Raw genomic sequence first — 25,242 nt, 5'->3', positions numbered from 1 at the left:
AATGCAAATCAAAACCATCCTAAGATACCATCTCACTCCAGTTAGATTGGCAGCCATTATGAAGTCAAACAACAACAAGTGCTGGCGAGTATGTGGGGAGAAGGGTACACTTGTACATTGCTGGTGGGACTGCAAATTGGTGCAGCCAATTTGGACAGCATTATGGAGATTTCTTGGAAAGCTGGGAATGGAGCTACCATTTGACCCAGCTATTCCCCTTCTCGGTCTATTCCCTAAAGACCTAAAAAGAGCATGCTACAGGGACACTGCTACATCGATGTTCATAGCAGCACAATTCACAATAGCTAGACTGTGGAACCAACCTAGATGCCCTTCAATGGATGAATGGATAAAAAAAATGTGGCATTTATACACAATGGAGTATTACTCTGCATTAAAAAATGACAAAATCATAGAATTTACAGGGAAATGGATGGCATTAGAGCAGATTATGCTAAGTGAAGCTAGCCAATCCCTAAAAAACAAATGCCAAATGTCTTCTTTGATATAAGGAGAGTAACTAAGAACAGAGTAGGGTCGAAGAGCATGAGAAGAAGATTAACATTAAACAGGGATGAGAGGTGGGAGGGAAAGGGAGAGAGAAGGGAAAGTGCATGGAAATGGAAGGAGACCCTCAGAGTTATACAAAAGTACATACAAGAGGAAGTGAGGGGAAAGGGAAAAATAATATAAGGGGGACAAACGAATGTCAGTAGAGGGGGCAGAGAGAGAAGAGGGTAGGGTAGGGGAGGGGAGGGGAGGGGGGATAGTAGAGGATAGGAAAGGCAGCAGAATACAACAGACACTAGTATGGCAATATGTAAATCAATGGATGTGTAACTGATGTGATTCTGCAATCTGTATATGGGGTAAAAATGGGAGCTCATAACCCACTTGAATCAAATTGTGAAATATGATATATCAAGAACTATGTAATGTTTTGAACAGCCAACAATAAAAAATTAAAAAAAAAATACATAACCCAAAGGCAGCCCCCAACGCCCAACTCCTCTAGCCACACCCTGTCTTCAGTTACCACTCACAGTTAGTCCCCATTAGGGGATTAATTCACGGATTAAGTTAAGGCCCTCACAACCCAATCATTTTACCTCTGAATGTTTTTGAATTGTCTCACACATGAACTTTTGGAGGATATTTCATACCTAAACCATAATATGTACACAATGGAATATTATTCAGCCTGAAAAAAAAACATGGAAATTTTGACATTTGTAACAACAGGGATTAAACTGAAAGACATTGTGTTAAGTGAAATAAGCCAAGTACAGAAAGACAAATACAACATGTTACCACTTACATGTGAAATCTGAAAAAGTCTAACTTATAAACAGGGAGTAGAATAGTGTTACCAGGGGCTGGTGGAGGAAGGGGGAATATGATAAAAAATGGAAACAAAACTTCAGTTAGATTGGATAAATAAGTTTAAGAGATCCATTATATAACATGGTAACTACAGTTAATAACAAACATATATCATGCTAGAAAAATGCTAATAGATTTTGTCTTTTCATCACACACACATACACAAATGAGGTAGTTGTGTTTAGCTTGATTTAACTATTCACAATGTATCTATGTTTAATATCATTTTTTACTGTAAAAATGTATATAATTTTATTCATCAGTTAAAAGTAAACTAATAAAAAATTTTAAAGGAAAAAAATAATAAAAACAAAATGACAAGTTCAGTACAGTGGTCCATACCTATAATCCTAGTGACTTAGAAAGCCAAGGCAGGAGGATCACAAGTACGAAGCTAGCCTGGTTAACTTAAGGAGACCCTATCTCAAAATAAAAAATAAAAAGGGCTGGGGAGGTAGCTCAGTAGTAGAGCATCCCTGAGTTCAATTCCCAGTATCACAAAATTAATCAAGTAATTAATCAACTTATTAACTAAAGTACAAATGAAATGACATTTATTCGAGAGGCACCAATGTGATATGTATGTAAGCATGTATGTATATAAAAATATGTAATATATGTGTGCATGTGTGCATATGTGTGTATATAAAATTTATTTATTTAATATGCTGGCTGCATCAGGGAAGAAAAACCTGTACTCTCTTCCCCTTCAGGTTGTTGATCTGGGCCCAAACTCCTGAGATTAGAAGATACTTTGAAATAAATATAATCAGTAAATTATTTTATGCTGCCCTTTTTCCCCCTAGATCAAATAGAACAAACACATCCTCTCTGACTCAGGGAGGATATTTCTGAAGTTAAATTTATGCTGTATTAGAGAAGATCTGAGTGATCTGGGAAATCCAGGAAGCTCTGAGCCTCAGTTGACTGAAGTATCAAATGAGGATTTATTTTCTAGATTTACTTTAGAGTTGTGATGATTCCAAAATACAGAAAACTCAAGAGAGCCACATATGGACACCTCACCTGGCTGGAGCATAGGGCAGTTGGAGAAGGGGAAGTCCAAGAGTTCCCTGAACAGCTGTGAGAGGTCTCAAAGCTGTACAGATGCCATGCCCCAACCTCAGGAAGAAGGCATGACTTCCACTTTACACCTCTTCCATCTTAACTTCACTCAAACTTACCTAAGTGTCTTCTTTCTGATATCAAACACATTGAGTGAGGAGCGCTTCTGCACGGGAGGGAGTAGAACTCTGTCTGAGGTGGCTTGGTGTGGACTGCCTGAGCCTGGCCAAGTGAAAGGGACATCCCCACAAAGGAGGATCCTGATGTGGATGTTGGACCACCCAAGTGGGCAGGTGGCGCAGTCATAGGGTGTAAGGCCCTAAGGAGAGTAAGGAAGTTACAGGAGAAGGCCAAATACCTGGAGAGCATGTCAGAGCCTAGGTCAGGTGAGGAGAGTGTGTACACAGGAGTGACTTGGCATGGGCTATCAGGACTCAGCAGTACTAGAGCAGAGAAATATGTTATTAATGACATTCCTTAGATTTGCTGGAGCAATGTGCTAACAACTTGTAGATTGTTTAAGATTTTCTATAGATAATGCACCCCCTTAATCCCTGCATCTTAAGTAAACAACTCCCCACTGCTGGCCTTTGGTATTCCTCAAGCCAAAGTTTATATGGATAAAAATAAATAAGTGGGGGGAAAAAGAAAGTTTAGTGAGAAGTGGGACCTTTACAGAGCTTCAAAATACCTCCCCACAAATAGTTCTCATGTTAAAAAAAAAAAAGAACTTGGTACAGAATCCTGGCACATAGCAAATGATCAAAGTAGACATCACCAGGATCTGAACAAATTGAAGTCACATGCCACCTGATGAGAAGGAGAACACACCATCATTTTCATGGAATCTGAATCCAATCATGAATACTTAAGGGGAAAAAAAAAACCAAAGTGAGAGTCATTCTACACAGTAACTAACCAGTAATCTCCAAAAAGTGTTAAGACCCTGAAAGTTAAAAAAAAAAAAAAGATTAAGGCACTATTTTTTATTTAAGGAGACTAAAGGGAAATGACAACTAAATGGGGCACATGATTATGAATCCTTTTCCTGTAGAAGACTTTACTGGGGCATTTGGTGAATTTTGCATAGGATCGAAGGTTATTTGGAGATAGTATACACTGTATCTGCAACTTTGGTATTGATTCAAAATAAAGAAAAGAAAAAGAAGGTTCCAAAATTTATATAACCCTATCAGGGCCACATGGGTGGTAAGTGGCAGCTCCAGGCAAACTCAGGTGTGTCTGCCTCCTAAAGCTTCACCCTCCTTGCAAACCACTGGCCCTGGACATCTCAGGTAGTCTCTCTTCTTATTCAGCTGCACCTGGATTTGCTTCCCACCTACCTCAGCTCTACGCTAGATATGGCTACCCCATCCACACCTATCCAGAACCCACCTGAAGGGCATGTAGCAGCAGCACCAGGGCAGCTGAGAGTACTCAGTGATTCAAGGGGGTGCCACCTGACTTCCTGTCCTAGGAGTGAGGTAGTGTCAGCTGAGCTTCTACTGCCTAGAAGTTCTCCACACATCCCAAGAATTTCAAGATTTTTCAAACTACATAGTAGGAAGCCTGGGGATTTCCTTGTCTTGGTTCCCTGTGGTTACCATCTTTGCAGTTAGGAATTCCTTCTTTCTTAAGCAAGTCTAATAGAATATCTCATTAATTAGGATTTTAGATATCATTTGATCACTTAAAATCATCACCTTAAGATGGGAGGGAAGGGGAGGGGGATAGTAGGGGATAGGAAAGGTAGCAGAATACAACAGTCACTAATATGGCATTATGTAAAAATGTGAATGTGTAACCGATGTGATTCTGCAATTTGTATTTGGGGTAAAAATGGGAGTTCATAACCCACTTGAATCAAATGTATGAAAGATGATATGTCATGAGCTTTGTAATGTTTTGAACAACCAATAAAAAAAACAAAAAACAAAAAACAAAAAACAAAAAAGTCATCACCTTTGCAGTTACCTGATATCACCTATGGCCCCAAACAGAAACTGATGCTCTCCTGTGAACTTCCAGGCAGTGTCCTGCCTCCCCACGGCTGAACCAGCTAGGACAGAGGAAAATGGAACATGCCACCTGTTTATCTGTCACTCTGCTCATATACCTACCAATTCAGCCACAAGGCCACAGAGGCAGGGGCTGGTAATCCTGGAGACTCAACAGTGAACAAACCAAAGGACAGACAGTATTCTCCAGTTCAAACTGACCACCCTAAACTAGAGCCACCAGTCTCTGTACTGTTTGAAACCAAACCAGGAACCAAATGCACCTCCATCACTACCTAGGTAAAAGATTTCATCCTTTACTGTAGAAAAGTTGTTAGGAATAGAGTGAGTGACCTCAGGCGGAGGGAAATTCCCCTTCTTACAGATCTGGAGTTTTTCTTTAGGGATTCTGGGCTCTCTTCAAGTGTTCCTCCAGCCTGAGGGCTCTGTGGGGAAATGTGATATGTACATGAGAGGCCCTCCAGGAAGGAGAGGCTCTTAAGATAGGGGCCTCTCAGGGACTGGGAGGAAGCCTGTCAGCCCACATCCCTATAAATGGTGCTCTCCACTCTGACTTGGAGGCAGAAATCCACCAAGACGGAAGCCTGTGTGTGGGTAAGCTGAGCCCCCATTCCCTGGTATATGGGTATATGGGCCCTCTCTAGCATAAGGATTCCAGGACCAGCCTAAGAGCCACAGTACTAACTAAGGTCCTGAGAAGGAAAGGGTTCCCCATCATTGACTGCTATATAGGGGATAGGCCATGGACCCTGGTCATATCTATCCATTCTGAGGTCCATGATTCCTTAGAACCCAAAAAGAGGGTAACTGGGAATTTTGAGGGACATATGGATTGCATTCCCATATCAGGGAGTGAAGGACAACTGGAAGGGATGGGTCCGGATTGTGAACACTGAAGTTCATCTGTAGGTCAGAGAGGTGCAATGAATGCCTCACGGCCACACTGGAACATGCTAACAGAGAAGACACTCTGTGAGAACCAGGCTGCTGACTCTCCAAAGTTCTACCCCTCACCTGCCCAAGGACCACACCACCTCAGATCAGAGGCATGGGATATAAGACCAGGCTAGATACTGGATGATGCTGGGAATTCCTGTGCATGGATAGTTTGGGTCTTCAGTTCTTCCCAGTACTCTTATTTGGACTGGATTGGCCCTCAGACTCTGCCATATTCCTGAGTTCTAACAAACACAGCAAATGTAAAGGGTTAAGGGGAGACATTCGCAAATTCTGCAGATGGGTCAGTGGCCCTTCTCTCCAGCAGGAGAAGCAGCTGGGACAGGAGCCATGTTGCTGTGCACTTTGGCCCTCACCCTCACCTTGATGGCAGTTTCTGGCATCATGAGCAATGGGACAGAAGTCTGTGTTGGAAGCCCGGGTATCCCTGGCACTCCTGGATCCCATGGCTTGCCAGGCAGAGATGGGAGAGATGGTGTCAAGGGAGACCCTGGACCTCCAGGTATTGTGTTGGAGACCCCATCCTCCACTGAGGGGCAGGGACACATTTTTTAGGCCCCTTTGACCAGGGCTGTATGTTGGGTTTCAAGACTCATTTGGCTGGGACAAAGTGGGGGTTTCCTAGGGCACTTAAGCTGGAGTATCTGGAGAGTATATCCTCAAAGTGCCCATACAATGTTAAGTGAATTCACTCAGATGGAAGTCGAGGTCCACACAACCATGTCCTCTTCTCTCTACAGGTCCCATGGGCCCTCCAGGAGGAATGCCAGGTCTCCCTGGGCGTGACGGGTTGACTGGAGCCCCCGGTGTCCCTGGAGAGCGTGGAGACAAGGGGGAGCCTGGTGAAAGGGGCCTTCCAGGTGAGTGGGAGCCAGGGGAGAGGATGGGCAGGGGGACATGCACATAATGCCTATGCAGTCAGCAACATGGGGTAACAGAGGTGCCTGTGGCATACTGCTCAACCTAATTAATTAATGATATGTGAGGTTGAAGACAGAAGTCAGAGGTGTTCAAGTTACATGGTCATAATTCAGGGACCGATGGGTATAGGAAGTGTTCCATGCATTGTGACTGCTTATGGAGAGATAAAAGGTGTCAGGTGAAGGAAGAGGGACAACACTGGGAGTCATAGCCCTCCATGGGACTGAGGCTCTTGGGCATTCTGAAAGGTATACAGGGTTATGTGCATGAGGGATCCAGGAAAAGGTTATGATCAGGAGTCCCAAGTGTGCAAGGGAACTCCATAGCTCTGAGTACTATCAAGATCTATCAGGAGAATGCAAAAGCAATCATATTCATCCTGGGTGGAAGGTGAAGGAGAGGACCCTTTCTAGAGGTCAGAAAAGCACTCAAAGTTGGGCAAGCAGAGCCATTCAGGAGATATGACATGAAAGAAGAGCAGAAAGAGGTTCATCAGGGGCACAACTGCATAAAGGAAGATAGGTGTTTACAGAGTATGGAAACATTCCACATTGTGGACCCTCATGCCTGCACAGGGGATGCGGACAATTAGAGGGCAGGGTTCCAGGGTTACAGTGGGCAAAACATCTGTGGGCAGCAAGTTGGGATCTTGTCTGCTTGCCCCTCATCCTGGTGGGGGTCTCTCCATAGGATTTCCATCTTATCTAGATGAGGATCTCCAAACCATGCTTCAGGAATTCAGGCATCAAATCTCGCAGTCAATGGGAGGTAAGGGGACTCCTTGGGGGCACAAAGGGTAGAGTTACCCCCAGCTTCTGGAGACTATAGACCAGAAAAACAAGTGTGAATCTGCAGGTTTGAGATAAGGAATGATGCTTTCCTTTTCTGAAGTCTCTGAATGGTCCAGAAAAGAGAGAAGTAGACACAGATTTGCTCCCAATTTCCTAGGAGAGCATGTTCTCTGCCCATCCTGCTTTCTCTTGCATCCCAGAAAATTTCACAGTTCTTGGCAATAAGTAAATGTTAAGGAGATGAATGAATGAATGAAAAGATGGATGGATGAAAGCAGAGAGAGGAATTTATAAAACTGATTGGAAGAGGAAGGGAAGGAAGAGAGAGGCAGAGACAAAGAGATTGGAAAGAGCCTAATGGTAGAGACCCTGAGGAGGCAAGATGGATATGGAGACAGAGGTTGGTGGCCTAACCCAGATTCCTCTGCTCTTAGTCCTCAGCTTGCAGGGGTCCATGCTGGCAGTTGGAAAGAAGATCTTCTCCACCAATGGGCAATCGGTCAACTTTGATGACATTAGTGAGTCTTGTGCCAAAGCAGGTGGCAACATTGCTGCCCCAAGGAATCCAGAGGAGAATGAGGCCATTGCAAGCATTGTGAGGAAGTACAACACTTATGCCTACCTGGGCCTGGTTGAGAGCAACACTCTTGGAGACTTCCGTTACCTGGATGAGACCCCTGTGAACTATACCAACTGGTATCCCGGGGAGCCCAGGGGTCGGGGCAGAGATAAGTGTGTGGAGATGTACACAGATGGGACTTGGAATGATAAGAACTGCCTGCAGTACCGTTTGGCCATCTGTGAGTTTTGAGCAGACATTTAGGCCACAGGGTAGACAGGATCCTGCATGGCAGCCTCCATCAAAATTTATTTTTAAATTTAAATTTCAACAAAATGTATTTGTGATTATTAGATCCAAAGGCACTCTTAATCACTTCATTCCCCAGATGGTTCCTAACTCTTCTCCTATAATCACTAATCCTTGACACTGCCCTGGGAGCCCCTTCTCAGCACTGCAACTTAGATATCCTCCACTCCCGACCTTGAACTTCACTATGAGACGGAGATGGAGAACAATTTGTTCTTCATCTTCTCCAGTTTTTTTCATTTATAAATGGCAACCATGAGGCCTCAAGTTAGAAAAATCCTCTAAAATCACAGAGTGCCTGCTTCCTGCTCCTCTAATCTTCCCCTGAAACTTTCCCCTTTCCCAGTCCCATGAAAATTTAGAAATCTTGGTTAAACACAGTGATAAAGATAGACTTCCAGAAAATTACAAATGTGAGGAGCTAAGGTCACCTTCAGGATTACTCAGCACCCTGGTTCTCTGGGGCATACCTGCTCTCTTCCATGAGGCTAGAGAGCCAGAGGGTGGCCCAGCATGGAGCTGATAGAACTTAGTCTTCCAGATTGGTAATCACTCCCTTGAGTTTTAGGGTTCCTGCTCAACCACTGATCAACAGAAACCAGCCTAGGCCTCTAATGAAGAACCTTCCCACCCCAGGCCTGACCAAAGTAGCTTCCTGCTGATCCCCACCTCACCTCAGATCTCCATGAGGCATTTACACTATCAACCCCAGCACTGGCTCTGCTTTCTTCTTTAATTTCATTTAATCAGGATTTCATTAAAATCAACTGTGCATAAAATCTTGGGCTCTGTCTTGGTGTGGGTAAAGGTATCCTGTACCTCTTTGGGATATTTAATTTTCCTGAGCCAATTTCTTCATTTTGAATGAAGATAAAATATTTGTTGCCATTGCTCCAACTACTCAAATCACTATCATAACTACTACTACTACAAAGTGACACAGTTTCTCAAGCACAAACTATGCACCAATCACCTTGACAGACACTTGTAATGCTTCTTATGAAATGTTATTTAATCTTTAACAATTTCATGGGAACAGTATTATTTTTCTCATTTTTAAATGAGAACATGGATGCTTAGCAAAGTCAAATGTTTTGACTATTACAATGAAGAGCAAATGGCAGAGATTGGATTCAAATCCATCTACTCCACCTGAACCTCATATTCATAATCACCCCACCATTGAGCTGAGTAGAGATGACTTAAGTGCAATAAACTATGAATGTGTTAACATGAATTTCCATTGCTTTAGTTTCATTTCTTTTTATTTATGTAAATGAAGTGAGTTCTGCCTCTGAGCCCCCCACTTGCCCGAAGAATGAAAAATACAATCTTAGGATATGCTTTCTTTGTTTGGTGGATGGAACAAACTGATCTTCTCCTTCAGGCTGTACACAGGAATAGGGGCTACAGAAACATCTGAAAGAACATATAGACATCAGTGTTGGCTGCCAGTGTGTAGATAATTCCTGGTCTGAGTCCACAAGGCCTATTTGCAGTTGGTGACATCATGCCTTCCATACTCCACTTAGTCACCTGGGTGTTTTCTGCAGCACAATGTTGGAAGTGGCACTCAGGGCATGGTCCCAGGTCTTGTGTCAAGTCTGCAGAAATGGGACTATGCCTCATGCCCCAGGGACACATGGGAATGGGACCATGTCCCATGAGGGGCAACCACATAAGTATCTTGTCTCTAGAAAGGCTCCCCCCCTCCCACCCTCACACTTTGAACACTTTTTCTCACTGCATTAATTCTTTCCCTGAGCAAAATTTCTACATCAAAACCCCAAAGGTGGGAATAGAATGTTATTTCTTATTCTATGATGAATATTGGTTTTTAAGCTAATTATCCTCCCATATGTACTCAGAATCCAGCATACAAATTATAGAGTCTTACTATCATAATATCAAATTTAAAAATTTTTTAAATCAAGGAAGCTTTTTAATATATAAACTATCTAAGCCTCTGAAAATTGATATATCCTTATTTTTTATTAAATTTATTTATTTTATGATTTTATTTGATATTGTTACTATGGTATTTTTAAATCACATTTTAAATTAATAATTGCTTGTTTGTGAGAAAACTTGCCTTATTTTTTATTCATATTACACCCAACCATCTTTTTGGATTCTCATTCCTTCCCCCTAATACTTCTGAAATAATTGACTCTCTTATGTTTTATAAATATATGATTATATTTACAAATGATGGAAATTTTGCTCTTTTCTTTATGGTATTCATAATTCCTATATTTGAATTTTTATCTTTTGATAGGGTCCAGGAGCCCCTATACATTGTTGAAGAGATCCAATGACAATATGAGTTTCTTATTGTGACATGGGAACATTTTCAATATTTCACAATTGAAAATACTGCTTGTTCTAGTTTCTGATAGATACCTTGTAATTTTTATCATGACTGTGTATTGAAATTTATCAGATGATTTATGGCATTTCCTTTAGTCTGTTCACAGTGTGTAAGGGGTGAGGTGAGCCATTTCTCTTTTCTGCTGATGAACATCTGGAGTGTACAGCTGAGATTGACAGGTTCCAAGTGCCTCATATTTTAAACCTGGAGAAATACCCCAAGCATCCACTTCTTGACCTGAAAGAAAGGGAATATGCAGTAGAATTGGTTTAATAATTCTATTTCTTTGGTCAGCATAAGGATTGAAAAGGGAAAGGAAGGTGACCCACCTTGGGTAGCACCTGTGCTCTCACAGTGGAAATTATCCTTTCCCTTCCAGGACACCTAAGGCAGGTACAGGAGATCATTCCTTGTTCTAAAAGTACTGAAGTGCTAAACCAACAGAGAGCCTTATTTTGCTGAGTCATGGGGAAAAAAAGAAAAGAGGAAGAATACAATTGTGAACAGGAGTGTTCTGGGGAAACTTGAGTGGTTTCTTCAGGGCTGTGTGAATGCCTTTGTGGTTTAAACTGTGTTCATGAGCAAGTTGCTCCCTAAAGCACAGGGGCACCAGCAACAAGACCTCTGGACTGAAGTGTCCACTGACAGGGTAGTGGCCATAGAGCAGGAGACTTTCAGAGTCCATTTCCTGAGAGGAGCTGTCATTGTAAGCAGCCATTCCAGAAACTTGAGAACCAGTCAGTGTAGGCTGAGAGCAGCTGTGTCCCCACTGATACGTGGCTGCTCATGGGAGCAGGGAACGTGCACCTTTGACATCAATGTTCTCTCTACTCTCCACCTATCTAAAGATTCAAGAGAGGAAGCTGCTACCCACCCTTGACATCAAGAAGCAACAGCATCAAACCTAGCTATCACTCCATGGCCCTGGTGGTGAAGAATCAGACGTTGACGAGAGAGAGAGAGAGAGAGAGAGAGAGAGAGAGAGAGAGAGAGAGAGAGAGAGAGAGAGAGAGAGATCTTAATGACAAAACCAGGAGACAAAAATAATTTGTGTTTTAAATCAACCCTAGAATCATTTCAAGGATCTGGGAAGAACATTTCCAAAGAATCTGAGACCATGTACTAGTTTGGAGAACAGGATGCACTCCAAGCTTTAAGCTAGTGTATATCTAAATTGACGTTTTAAATAAAATTTGTTACATATTAAGTCAATGAATTATTTTGATTTTTGTTTTGGTGTTGAACTATCCTTGCATTCCTGGGATATCTCCTACTTGCTCTGATGGCTGATACTCTTATCACAGTTACTATGTGCAGAGGCTATACTTGTGTTCATCTATGTAATCTTCATTATCTCTGATCTATAGATGCTATTATTTTCCCCAATGAAAAATAAGAAAATTTGAGGCACATTGAGGTTAAATTGATTTTTTCAAGATCATACAGTCAATCCATGGGCTTATAAAGACAGAAAGTCAGATTCCAAAGACTATGCTATTAATTATCAGTACACTTCTGGACTTAAATAACTATTTTTTAAAATTGTGTTTGTTTGCATTTGTGCTAATATATTATTATTGTCTAAGAGTATACTTTTTTTTGTCAGGTCTTTATTCATTATGATTTAAATGTTTAGCTAAGCCATTTATATGAGAGAGGATTATCTTTCTCTGAAGATTTGGTAACACCTTAAAACCTTTTTTTTTAAAAAATAGGAATAGTGGATAACTTTTTACTTCTCTTTCTTTGTGATTTATGTGTCATTCTAACACTTCTTGGGCCAATTCTAAATTGCTTACTAACATCTATTTTTCTAGTTTGCAATCATGTTGCTATGAAAATACATTGCTATAAAAAATTTGTACATAGTATATATTTTTAATGTCAATACTGTCCATATTGTCATATTCTTTTCTTTTCCTTCCTGATTTATTTCTTATACTTTTCCATCAATCATTGCAACAATAAATCGGTATCACATACATTTTTGGTTGTTGCTCTGAATCTTCCATTTTGCTGGGCTTTGGCTGATCTCAGCTGAGCTTGCCAGGACTCAGCACAATGGGCTGGACCCAGGGCTTTCAGGTGAGTTCATGTCTATTCTGCATCATGTAATTATCCTGATATTAATGGCTTCCAGGGACATATTCTTCCCATGGTTGGGAAAGAAACACAAGAGGCCACATTAACTTATAAGCACACTTGAGGCTACTGTTCTCTTCCTATCTACTCAGAGTCACAGGGCCAAACCAAATATCAAAGGGGCTAGGTTGTTTACTCCACATACTCCAGTGGGAGCCTCTACAAAGTACTTTAGCAAAGAGCTTGGATTTATAATTCTATTCTAAGAAGGAAGTTAAAATTGGAAACAATCATCCAAACTACCACAGTCATCTTTGCCAAGTTTATGGGTATTTTTTTTTGCATTTTATTTCATTATTTCATTTTATTTCATTACTAGCTCTATTGTTTTTTTCTTTTCTTTATTTCTTTATTTTAATTTATGTATGACAGCAGAATGTATTACAATTCTTATTACACATATAGAGCATAACTTTTCATATTTCTGGTTGTATACAAAGTATATTCACACCAATTGTGTCTTCATACATGTACTTTGGATAATAATGATCATCACGTTCCACCAGCCTTTCTGACCCCATGCCCCCTCCCTTCCCCTCCAACCCCTAGTTTTTTTTCTTCTTATTGTTCATTAATTTAATTTAAATTTATCTTTAATTATATATTTTTAAACATACAGTTGCCCCTTAGTATCTATAGGAGATTGATTCCTGGTCCCTACAGGTATCAAAATCTGCAGATACTTCTATGTATATATATATAGTATTTGCATACAATTTATGCATATCCTACTGTGTACTTTAAATCCTCTCTATATTACTTATAATACTTAAGCCTATGTAAATAGTTGATTTACTGTATTGTTTAGGGAACAATGATAAAAAAATTTTTGTATATGTTTAGACAGACATTATATATATATCTGTGATTGGTTGAATCTGCAGATGCAGATGGATAATGAGAGTGGCTGTTTATTATCTATTGTATGAAGTCCATAGTCCTTGGAGGACTATTTCTGGGGCTTGCTGTTTCTGTCGACTCTCATTCTGCTTATTTCCAACTTATTTGAGATTTTTTACAAGGTGAATTTAAATTCACCTCATCTCCATTTAAGAAAGCCCTGTGGTATCTGGGTTGATGGTAAGGTTCTCCATTGCCTGTATGTCTCCACTGCACTAGGTGTGACAAGCTGGGACACGTAAAGCACAGTTTTTCATCTAGGAATAAATACAAAATCCAGTAATAATAATAAAGAATTTTAATAGTAATAAGTTCACTAATTCCTGGTGCCTGGCAGGCTCTCTGTAACAAGGAGAGCTACTGAATGGGGTACGGTGACTTGAGTATACATGAGCTGTCGGCCCTTAAGAAGCCAAAATGCCAATCATAATACAGAATTTAAGGTAAATGACCTGACCTTGCTCCCCACCAGGAAAAAAGCAAACTTCTCGAGTTACTTGGTCAAAGTATTTCAAAGCATTAGTGTGAGTTTGGGTGAAGGCAGGCATCAAAGGTCACATTAGGTACTTGGTCATTTGATCAGAGTCCAGCAATAAGCAGTGGATGCTTCCAGACAGCGTGGCCTGTAACAGCCACAGCCTAATCTGGCACATGCTCCTGCTCCAGGTCTCTGCTTCTTTCCTTGCTCTCTTGCTGGGTGCTTCCTATGTGCCCAGCCCTGGGCTGCACCATGGGGACAAGGAATTGAACTGGACACAGTTCTTGCCCAAGAACAGTAACAACACAGGTGAAGTGGACACAGAAGTTAGCTCTAGTCAGAGAAAAGCCAAGAGTGCTGCTCTGAAGACACAGTGCTACAATTTGCAATTGTTCCATCAATTTTTCTTGAGCACTGGCAGTTTGTAAACACTGTCCTAGGTGGACATGCATCAGCTGTGAGCAAGATGTCAGCTCATGAAACTCTCATTCTAAAGGGGTGAGGTGGTCAATAAGCAGGTAATCAAATAAACAACAAAAATTCACACAGGGAAGCAGAAAATTAGAGCAGAGAATCATTATTTATCAACATGCGTACTTAAAATTTAATGGTTAGGAAAGACCTTTCTCCCAAGACAATATTTAAGATGAAATCTGAATGACAGCAAATGACAATGCAAAGACAGAGGCAAGTGTCTGGGCAGAGAGGCCAGTTGGTGCAAATGCTCACATTCAGCTTTGAATTTAAGTTGTCTGCAAATATGTCTTCCCCTTGTCCTAGCTCTGTGTCATGTCCCAAGAAGATATTTGACAAATTTCCTGGATGATGAGGGAAAAGTGAGTTTACCCAGGGTTATAGGTCTTTCATGTCTCCACCCTGGCCCTGCAATAAATGAAACCCAAATGAAGGGATGAGAACAATGGATACAGAGATGTATGCTAGTGTGTGCATGTGTGCATGTGCATGAACACATGTGTTTGTCTGGTATAACATCTGTGCATGTTTGTTTTGGAAATAAGTATCTAGATGGAACCGTGCTGAGAGCTTGTGACTCTATAGGATCAGAGTGACTGAGCTGTACGAATGGATGTGTGGGTGGGACAGGTGAAGGAGGAGTTGGTTTACTATGGAGACACTGCCTAGAACTGTTCTGGAGACCCCACCAGCAGCCCAGGAGAACTACCTAGTTATAGCAGCTCCAAGAATGGTTGTTTATTAGAATTTAATTTTATTTTCATTTATTCATTAATTTTTTGCAGGGCTATGGGTGGCATCCAGGGCCTCATATATGCAAGGCAAGTTTTGTACTGCTAAACTACATCTCCAGCCCAGGATAGTTGTTTATTAATCTGGGGTTGAAGGCCAGGCCAGTGTGGTTCTTGGTTACCAGCCTAATTGGGCCTGACATTGTTGCGGCAGCTGCCAGAAGCCTGAGCTGGAGGGCTCCCTTCCCTGCATTGCCTCTGTGCTGGGTAAGTCATTTCTGGAGGAAAGAGGTGGAGACCTGGGCCTACAGTCTGGCTTCATGGCTTGAACCTGGTGAGGACTGAGTAGAAGTTTTAGAAGGGTCAATAGGCCCACCTGGGCTTCTGACTCTATGATCCAAGGCATCTGTGTCTTTCTTGGATCCACTTGACCATCTGCAAGCTAAAGGTGGTCTTTTCCAAAGGAAGTGATGAGTGGGGTGTGAGTGCACCAGTACCATATAGAAACCTTGACTGTGGACTCCAGGACCAACAGGAAAGGAAGGAAGGAAGGAAGGAAGGGAGGGAGGGAGGGAGGGAGGGGAAAGATGTCAAAGGATTGATCACGGGAGTTCCCTTTCAACCAGACCTCTCTCCAACTGGTCCTGGAGAAAGGGAAGGTGAAGGGCCCTGACAGGCCAGGGGAGGCAAGCACAGGTAGCAGCATATGCTGACTCAACAAAATGAGATGATTTTTTTCCCTTGACTTTCTCCACTCTGAGGTAAGGACCATGTTCCTGTTTCCATTACTCCCTGTCTTTCTCCTGAGTGTGGTGACAGTGGCCTCAGAAACAAAAACATGTGAGGATGCCCAGAAGACCTGCTCTGTGATTACCTGTGGGATCCCTGTCACCAATGGCACTCCAGGCAGAGATGGGCGAGATGGACTCAAGGGAGAAAAGGGCGAGCCAGGTACATGACGGGCTGCTCTGTCTTCCTGAATGTCGCCAGCAGGGGACTGTTCCACATGAGGAATATAGCAGAGACCTGGGGAGGCTCAGCTTTTATTATGGTGGATATTAGTGCACCTGACTAGTCCCTATAACACATCACTGCCTTCCAAACAAAGGTGCTCTCTGGCTCTCCAAGATTCCACACTTCCATAGAAATTGGGGGTGTGTGATTGACTTCAGGACAGCCTTCTTGCCCTGGGATGCAGAAGCACTTTCTTCTCTGAGTCACTACTAGTTCCCTGGTTCTTTCCTGGGGTCAGTGTGAATCAAGTGTTAGGGAAAATGAGTAATGATCATGGGTCATTGTTCCTTGCTTTGTAACAGGTCAAGGGCTCAGAGGTTTGCAGGGCCCTCCAGGGAAACTGGGGCCTCCAGGAAATACAGGGGCGCCTGGGGCTCCAGGACCAAGAGGCCAAAAAGGAGATCGTGGAGATAGTTCGGGTAAGGAGCACACCCCAGTAAGATCTGGGAACTAATAAATTAAAAAAAAAGAAATTTGTGTATTTAAAACAAAAATAAATAAACAAATAAATAAAAACAAAAGTTATATTTCAACCCCCCAAAAATTATTATAACATTACCATAAGCAAAAGGTGAAGAAAAGAATCCAGTATTATAGTCACAAGTTGCTAAGGGTGACTAAGTCTATTAGTCAACTTTTCTCACTGTGAGAAAATCAACCTAAAGTAGAAAAGACTAATTTGGCCCATGGTTTTAGAGGAGTCCATCTGTGCTCTCAGGCTCCACTGTTTCTGGGTCTGTGAGGAAGTAGAACATCATGGCAGAAGGGTGTAGTGAAACAAAGCTGCTCACCTCATGGCAGCCAGAAGCAAAAGGAGAGGTAGGGAGGAGTGGGGACAAGATATGTCCTCAAGGACAAAGCCCCCAGTGACCTACTTCCTCCTAAAGTGTCCACTATCCCCCAATAATGCCACCAGCTGGGGACACTCCAGATCCAAACGATAACATCAAGATATAACTGGGAAGACAGAAATACAGTTAATTTTTTTTTGCTTCATTTTGATTTCTTGTTTTTTTTTGCAACAAGCTTACATTTAAGTAAGCCAAAAATAAAATCCTTTTCCAAAATATTCTGTTCTCCAGTTTGAGGTCTTCTTACTAAATACCCTTGTCTCTATTGCTTTGCAGCTGCTGAGACTAAACTGGCTAACTTAGAGAGAGAGATAAGGAACCTGAAATCAGAATTGGACCGCATCAAAAAGTGTAAGTCTTTTCTCTGCCCCCAACATGTACTTGACCCTCACTTTTTTCTTCAGCATGAACTAGATTTGGAGGGAGAGTGGAAGAGAAAGAACTAACACTTAGGAATACTCAATACATACCAGGGTCTGTGCTGGGTTGTCATTTTCCTGTAATAGGGTTTCATTCAATCCCCTCACCAATGTTAGTTGTGGTTGTTATATGTGTTTTGTCTGCAGATGAGGAAAAAGAATTTCAGGAAGCATAGGGAACTTATTCCACATCACACTGCCAGCAAGGGGCAGGGGAAGAAGTGAAGAGGGATCTGTTGTCTCCAAAGTCTTTGCTCCTTTCTTGACATCCACTGTTCCTACATGGTTGTTGGTACCTGATCCTGTCAGTGAGGCCCAAGCATGTCTTCTCTGTCCACCAAGTGCCAGGGTAGTTTTTAACCAATGTAGGTCTCAAGGATGGGATCTGGCTGTCTGCCAGAGGTTATGTCCCTTCCATGACTCTACAGCTGGGAAATGGCCTCCTCATAGTCTCTGTCAGAGGGCATTCGCTTGGGCATGGTACTATTTTTTAGAGTCCAGTTCCCAGAGAAGGGCTTTTTCACCTACTGTCCTGAGCTGGGCTCCAGTCAGCCTCATCTACTCTTTTTGATTTCAGTGCAAGCCTTCTCTTTGGGCAAAAAGTCTGGAAAGAAGTTCTACGTGACCAATGGTGAAAATATGCCTTTTTCCAAAGCGAAGGCTTGGTGCACAGAGCTCCAGGCCACTGTGGCTGCCCCCAAGAATGCTGAGGAGAACAAGAACATCCAACAGGTGGCCAGAGACAATGCCTTCCTGGGTATCACAGATGAGGTTACAGAAGGCCAGTTTATGTATGTGACAGGAGGGAGGCTAACCTACAGCAACTGGAAGGCGAGTGAGCCTAATAACTATGGCTCAGGGGAGGACTGTGTGATTCTCTTGAAGGATGGACTCTGGAATGATGTTTCCTGCTCGTCCTCCTACCTGGTTGTCTGTGAGTTCCCAGCCTAAAGCACCTCATTTCTCTGGCCCTTCCTTGTCTCCCTGCTGAGCTCTATGCTGCTTCAAAAGAGAATTCAGTGCTGGTTTCCCATGGCTAGAGATAAGTCATTCCTGTTTGGAGAAGGAACTAGAGTGAAGGAGGCATATTTAATTGTGGGATGGGGAAATGGCAGAAGCTAACTATGGGGCACAAGAATCTGGTCCAGCCCAGGGGCATTGTCTTATCAGAACAGTACTGAAGCAGATTCAGCCATTGGAAGGGCCAAATAAACTCTCTTCTTTTACAGTGAGGACACTCAACCTGCCAGAGAGACCCGTGGAGTGCCATACCTGTGTTAGAATAGATAGTAGATCTCAGGGACAAAGACATCCAATTCCTTCTTTCTAATAATTGCACTCCTTGGTGCCAATTCTCCTTTCCTAAACCCTTTCCCAGGGCCAGCCTAGCACTCTTCATGCTATGGATATTGTCTCTTGGTTTCATGAGTCACCCCCGGGCACCTTCCACTTTCTGACTATAGTATCTGGCAATATCCATACGAGTGACAACTATTAGTCCTAAGAATCCCCTTACCCCACTCAACTTCCTGTGGCTTTTCTTTAGCCACTAGAGTGAACTTAAGGGCAAAGAATATCTTTTCCTTCCTGCATAATTTTAAGGGGATGATTCAGCATCATGGTACATACCAGCAGCATGGGAGGAGACAATTGCAGGGTGTGCCCTTCTCACAGACATTGTTAGTCTCTGTCCCCATTGTCCCTTCCTTTCATGGTAACAGTCTATCTCCATTGTGGGTCAGTGTCCCATTATTAGTATACACAAGAGGACAAACTCTCCCCAAGTGAGTTCTACACCCTAAGGGTACAATTCTGCAGGACCAGCCAATCAGCAAATGCAATCTCCTCTGAGCAGCATTCTGCTGTGGTTTTGGCTCATGATTCTGCTTAACCATGGAGGTTTTTCAACTACCTCAGGGTGAGGAGATCTGAGATTTCAAAGCATCTATGCAGCAAACCAGGAGAAGAGGATGAATTGCAACTCCAGCTGCATGCCCATCACAAAATGAGATTGGAAAATAATTCATAAATGGAACAAGGGCCACTTTCACTTAGTGAAAAGTTTTTGGTAACCTTTGTTTTCTGCTTTATTTCTCTTTGTATCTGAACTACCAAGAGAAGCACTCGGTGGCTAATAACTCTAGACTAATATTTGTTAAATGAATATATCAAAGAATTACAAATGAACAAATGGATCGGCTACCGAGAAGTGACTGTCAGGCCATACTTCTTCCTGCCAGGAGGTGGGGGTGGGGGACCTCCTGCAGAACTGTTCAGGCAGGCATGGGAGTTGGATTGGGACATGCTGAAGGTACTGGGGCCAGCAGGGTAAAAGTGATAGGACTTTTGTCCTTGGCCTCTAGCACACCTAGATTGTCACATTACCAAATTTTCTTTAGCTACTGTGATTGGCAGTAATGAAAACATTTTTTTGTGAAATACAGCAGAACAATTCACTACTTTTAATTGAAATCCAGGCTACTTACCAATGGCATTGGAAACTGCTTAAAACTTAGAGGCACCTATGAAACCATGTATTAAGGAAAATAGAAAAAGGAAAGACTAGAGACTTTTTAGAAAATGAAAAATATATATGTATGATGACCCAGAATGACTGTAACCAGAACATAAGTTTCACCTAAATTTTCTCACAGCTACAACAGCTAAATTTTCTCACAGCTACAATAGGTAACTCTTACATAATTCTTTCTTATTTATGGTAAGGGTGAGGGGTTGTTATGGTATACCCAAGACGAATGTCCCTTTTGTTATACCGTGCATAAAGGACAGTCTCTATGCTATAAAACTGCAGAAGATGCAGTTTTGTCAGCTGCAGGGATGGTTTCCCAACAGGTGAGGGTCACCGGCTCAGTTCCGGAAATGCAATAAAAACTTTTAGGACAAGCTCAAGCTCTTCTGTTGTCCTCTCAGTCAGTTTCTGTTTATTTTGTCTCCCAGCCCCCTTCCTCCTGCATCCCTCCATTACTAGAGCTTCACATTCCTGCCCCAAGAGTTCTCTCTGCCACAGGGACCCATCCTCCTCCTCTCCTGCGCTATCCCTGGTCACTTAGAGAGTCCCTGCTGGTTCTCTCAGCCCACCCTGCAGGGCATGCAGTTTTCCCAAATGGATAGAGCTTGTTCTTCCCCTGATCCAGCACTTGATGGTCCTTTCAGAGCTCCTCTCTCTATATGTCTATCCCCTTCCCACCACCATTTTGACCTCAACCTAGAACTATCTCTCTTTCTCTGTATTCACTTTCCAATGGACCCCTATCAGGTAGCTTTGGAGAAGGTAAGTTCATCTTAAAATATGGAATTCTTGTAAGAGTCCAAAGATAGAAATTACAGTTCACCCAGGCCTCCCAGCATACCTAGAACAATAAAGAAATGATGGGTTCAAGGTGTCCCTCCAGTCTCTTTTTCCCTCTCCTCCAAAGGCTGAAGGCAGATGGTTCTTTACTAAAGGATATACAATGATTGACATCTCTTTCATACCATTTTAGTCAGCTTTTGCATTGCTGTGGATAAAATTGCCACTTGAGGAGGAAGTTTATTTTGGCTCATGGTTTTAGAGGCCTATGGTTGGTCAACTCCATGGCTCTGGGCTGGAGGTAAGGCACATAATTATGGCAGAAGGCATGGTGGAGGAAAGCAGCTGAGGACATGGTGACCAGAACACACACACACACATACACACACACACAGAATACTCTGCTCACCAGGGGAAAAAACAAACAAACCCCAAAGATACACCCGAAGTGACCTGCTTCTCTAAACTACTTGCCTACAGTTACCATTGTAATCCATATTAATGAATAAATCCACTGATTAGATCATACCTCTCATAATCTGATCATTGAACCTCTGAAAATTCTTAAGTTGTCTCACACATGAGCTTTTGGGGGACACTTCATTCTACACCATAACACATACCAACGAAGCCGGACACTCCAAGAACAGATATTAAGGGACCACAGGCAGCATGTTCTCCTTGAGAATGTAGGAATGGAGATGACTGAGAGGAATCTTTTGAGCCTCATTGTTCTAAAGGAATAGGTTTCTCTGCTACCCATTTTCCATGCTGGAAATGTTTTTGGAACAGGGAGCTGGCAGACACCTCTGAGCTTCGGTCTTTCTTTGCTGCTCTTTGCACAGAGTGAAAACCTGGTGGTCATGCTGCAGAGCATTCTTGGAAAGGAAGTCAGTATTCAGAAGTCTATGAAGCCTAGACTCTGGCTCTGGAGCCATTCCAAGGGGGAGAAAAAGGCACAGGTCACTGTGTACCATATTAGGGTTGAAGAAGAGATGGTTTCGTAGGTGGAAAGTTCTAAGTTTGGAAGCAAGAGACTGTCGATTGAAGTTAATTCCCTATTGATGCGATGCACTGAATGGTATGTTGACTTTCTGGGCCACAGTTTCCCAGGCTTTACCTCAGTCTCTAAAGGGTTCTGTCTTCAAAAGCTATAGGAACCAGTGGTCACATATAGATGCAGACTGCAGGATCATTTCAGGAATAGAGTTGCAGGATCTGAAATCTGCTTTCAGTTTTTATTGCCTAAGCTAATTGTGGGGTAAATACCAGCTATTTCTGAAGTCTATAGAAAACCAATCTGGGTGAGTGATATTGGCCAAATTATATTGTTATATTTTGTAACATGTGCATGCACAGATATGTAACAAACAATCCCATCAGAATGTACAACTAGAATGCACCAATAAAAAATGTGGGGGGAAAAAAGAAAAGAAAAGAAAACCACTCTGGGTAAGTTGGAAGGGCAAATACAAATCATCCATAAGTTGGAGACTTTGGGCTTAAATTGTGTCTGTGAGTCCATGTTCTTCTGTGGAAGCTGAAACATGACCAGTATGACCATAATTACAAAAGCTTGTAACATTCAAGGCCCAGATTCCATCCCAGGTTCCAGATCCTGGAATTTCAGGGACTTGATCCTACAGGACAATCTTCCTTTGAAGTTCTATAACTCTTGCTTCTGACACCTTTGTCCTTGCTCCACCCAGAGATGGGGACTCAGGGTAGCAGCTGACGCCTGCCATTCATGTCTGTCAGATCTCCTTCCCTTCAGGGAAGCAAATCTTCTTTCTCTGTGGCTGCCTGAAATTGATCAGTGCCAAGAGTCAGGCCATGAACTATAACCCGCCTCCCTCCCCTCATATGACATGCTGAGCCTCTGACTTGGGAGGTTGTTTGCTTGTTATTATGTAAATGATCTGTGCTTTGGTAACTGCCAGGAATCAGAGGTTTCTTTTTCTTTTTTTTTTCTTCCTCATTAACCAGGAATAGATCTGATGTTATCAAGTGGCTGGAGATGTCAGGAAGTGGATTTTGTAAAGTGATGTTGTCCTAGTAACCCTGAGTGGCTGATAGATTCCCAGGAGAGCAGGAGGAGCTCAGGACAGGAGGCCATCTGGGAAGGGTGCTTCTGACCCTGGTGACCACTGTGTGGGGAGGGCGCAGAGCCTCTAAGAAGGAAGTGGTGGTTTGTCCAGGCAAACACAATTTTCATGTTTTAAAGAAATAGGGTGCAAGTAGCCCTTTACTAACTAAACAAATGCTTCAGGCTAGCTACTGCCATGCCACAGTCTCACCTGCCTTTTCCTGGCAGGTGAATGATTTATGCCACCTCATGTGGCCCTTCAGCATAGAGACCAGAATTGATTGGAATGCTTGATAAAATTGTAAGATCTAGTTCCATTCTGGACCCAGTGAATTAAAATATCAGAAATATTCATCTTAGTGAAATCCTCAGGTGATCTGGAAGTTTGGCCAGTTTTGGAAATCACTGCCCCAAGAAATACAGTCACCATAGGGACTTTCTGCCTGCCTTTCACTCTCACAGGGTGACTGTTATGGGGAGTCACCCCAGAAAGCACTCTAAGTCTGAATTCAGATCAAAAGAGAGCTTTATTTACCTGGCCAGAAACTGTCACCCACCGCAGAGACTCAAGCTCTCTGGGAGGACAGCAGCTTCCTGGTCCATCCAAAGAGAATATAAGCGCAAAAACCACAACTTAGTGACTTGCTTATCATCATGTAAGCTAGCCAATTATAGAAATTAAAACATTAATAAGTGGGACCTGTGGGCTCTAGGCAGGACTGGAATTTTCCAGTCAGCAAGCAAGTGGTAAACAAAAGCAAAAAAAGCATTAGCTTTGCAGTTCAGTTGACCACAGTCCTGGGTTCAAGCAGGTGCTAGACAGTCGTATCCTGAATTTGGGCAGGGGTCAGTGGGGTGAGGATCTACTTCTAAGTCATGTAGATCCAAAAGGGCATTCACACCCAGGATGTACTCACCATGACCACTGCTGCATCCTGAGTAGGGTACAATTTGTGGGGTACAAAGTTCAGAAAGACAATTTAAAAAAAAATAAGAAAACAGCTTTCATTTCAGTTTCTCAGAAACAGTTCTTGTAATAGTTTTTTATAGGAGACAGCAAAATGGAGTCTTAGGACTGTCTATGACTGTTCTTACTTTATAGTAGTCTTATCTTACTTATCAAAATCTTATATCTGTAATATATATTTTTTACTAATATATAACCTATAACTTACACTCTTATTGATTGTATTTATCAGTTTCACACCACAACAGTGACCAAGTAGCAGATGTCAGGGTTTCTCGATTCCTTGTAGGCCCATCACGAGGCAAATGGTTCTGTTTCATTTAGAGTGTTACACCTTGTTATGGTTGGGATATGATGTATCCCTCCAAAGCTCCTGTGTTAATGCAAGAATATTCAGAGGTGAAGTAATCAGATTATGAGAGTTGTAATCTAATCAGTCCATGCTAATTTGAATAGACTAAGTGGGTGGTAATTCTAAGCAGCTGGGGCATGACTGGAGAAGGTGGGTCACTGGGAGCATGCCCTGCAAGGGTTCATCTTCCCTGTGACCCCTTACTCTTTCTCTTTCTCTCTCTGTTTCCTGGACACCATGAACAACAGAGTAGCACTCTTCTATCATGCCTTTCTGCTATGATGTTCTGCCTCACCTTGGCCCAGAGCAATGGAGTAGGCCAACATGGACTAAACCTCTGAAACCATGAGCCAAAACAAACCTTTCCTCCTCTAAGTGTTTCTTGTCAGATATTTTGGCCACAGCAACAAAAACCTAATTAACACAGATCCTGAACAATCTCTCTCAACTAATCAGTGTCCCGCTAGTAAAAAACAACTGTGGACTCCAATTTTTTCCTTCACATTTCTAGGTGCCTACTGCCCCCTGTGACTTCAGGGAGTGAGTCTGGGGCTGAAACAGCTCTAGGAGTCTCAAAGTATGGGAGATCCGCCCCTAGGACTCAGACTGGAGACCTGTGTGTTCACAAGGTTGGGCTGTTTGTACATATTTTTTTTTTTGCATGTATGAATGTGTGTTCAGTGTCTCTATGGAGATCAACAGACCTAATGCTTGAAATTCCCTGCATCCTATTGCTAGGGGTCTCAGCCCTCACCTTCCCCCCAAATCTGGATAGTTCCAGAGACTCTTAGCAGAGTACTTGTGTTTGGTCACTTATTCAAGGTCTATAAGTGACCCTAAACTGTGTTGTAGAATGCTGGGGGCTTGACAGAAATTGTTTGTACAGTAGTATAACCTTTTGTGCAGATCTTGGATCACTGCTGCCCTCATCTGAGTCCTTATCTGATCACTGAATCTAAGATGACTCCAACATCAGTTACCAATATAACATTTGTTTTATTTTCTTCTCAGGAGTTATAGATATTGACTATTTTGGCTGATTATTTGTTTGAATAATATCAGATCATTAAGAGTGAGGACTCTTGGGCTGGGGTTGTGGTTCAGTGGCAGAGTGCTTACCTCACACATGTAAGGCACTGGGTTC

At 42.4% G+C, this 25,242-nt stretch overlaps 2 protein-coding genes across 7 annotated transcripts; both read left to right on the top strand.

Moving 5' to 3' along the window:
• Positions 1-4,930: 4,930 nt before the first annotated feature.
• Positions 4,931-8,782, top strand: LOC124096588 (pulmonary surfactant-associated protein A-like). 4 transcript variants are annotated; one of them, XM_046450554.2, is made up of 5 exons: positions 4,931-5,060; positions 5,728-5,925; positions 6,164-6,283; positions 7,053-7,112; positions 7,570-8,782. In XM_046450554.2, exons 2-5 carry the CDS (start codon positions 5,754-5,756, stop codon positions 7,944-7,946), a joined length of 729 nt encoding a protein of 242 aa, XP_046306510.1. In that variant the 5' UTR covers positions 4,931-5,060; positions 5,728-5,753; the 3' UTR covers positions 7,947-8,782. The 4 variants fall into 4 exon arrangements, with proteins under 4 accessions (XP_046306510.1, XP_046306508.1, XP_046306511.1 ...); XM_046450552.2 differs by having other exon boundaries at positions 7,035-7,112; XM_046450553.2 differs by having other exon boundaries at positions 4,945-5,060; positions 5,731-5,925; positions 7,035-7,112.
• Positions 8,783-15,235: 6,453 nt separating this feature from the next.
• Positions 15,236-20,293, top strand: LOC124096265 (mannose-binding protein A). 3 transcript variants are annotated; one of them, XM_046449993.2, is made up of 5 exons: positions 15,236-15,366; positions 15,861-16,050; positions 16,416-16,532; positions 17,241-17,315; positions 17,961-20,293. In XM_046449993.2, exons 2-5 carry the CDS (start codon positions 15,870-15,872, stop codon positions 18,332-18,334), a joined length of 747 nt encoding a protein of 248 aa, XP_046305949.1. In that variant the 5' UTR covers positions 15,236-15,366; positions 15,861-15,869; the 3' UTR covers positions 18,335-20,293. The 3 variants fall into 3 exon arrangements, with proteins under 3 accessions (XP_046305949.1, XP_046305951.1, XP_046305950.1); XM_046449995.2 differs by having other exon boundaries at positions 15,246-15,366; positions 15,866-16,050; XM_046449994.2 differs by having other exon boundaries at positions 15,325-15,433.
• The last annotated feature ends 4,949 nt before the right edge of the window (positions 20,294-25,242 follow it).

The sequence above is a fragment of the Marmota monax genome, unplaced genomic scaffold (genome assembly GCF_021218885.2).
Source record: "Marmota monax isolate L192 unplaced genomic scaffold, Marmota_monax_Labrador192_F-V1.1 WCK01_AAM20220418_F8-fsc00004, whole genome shotgun sequence".
NCBI classification, from domain to species: domain Eukaryota; kingdom Metazoa; phylum Chordata; class Mammalia; order Rodentia; family Sciuridae; genus Marmota; species Marmota monax.
The sequence above is the reverse complement of the archived record's forward strand: the minus strand, read 5'-3'. Positions and strand labels throughout refer to the sequence as shown.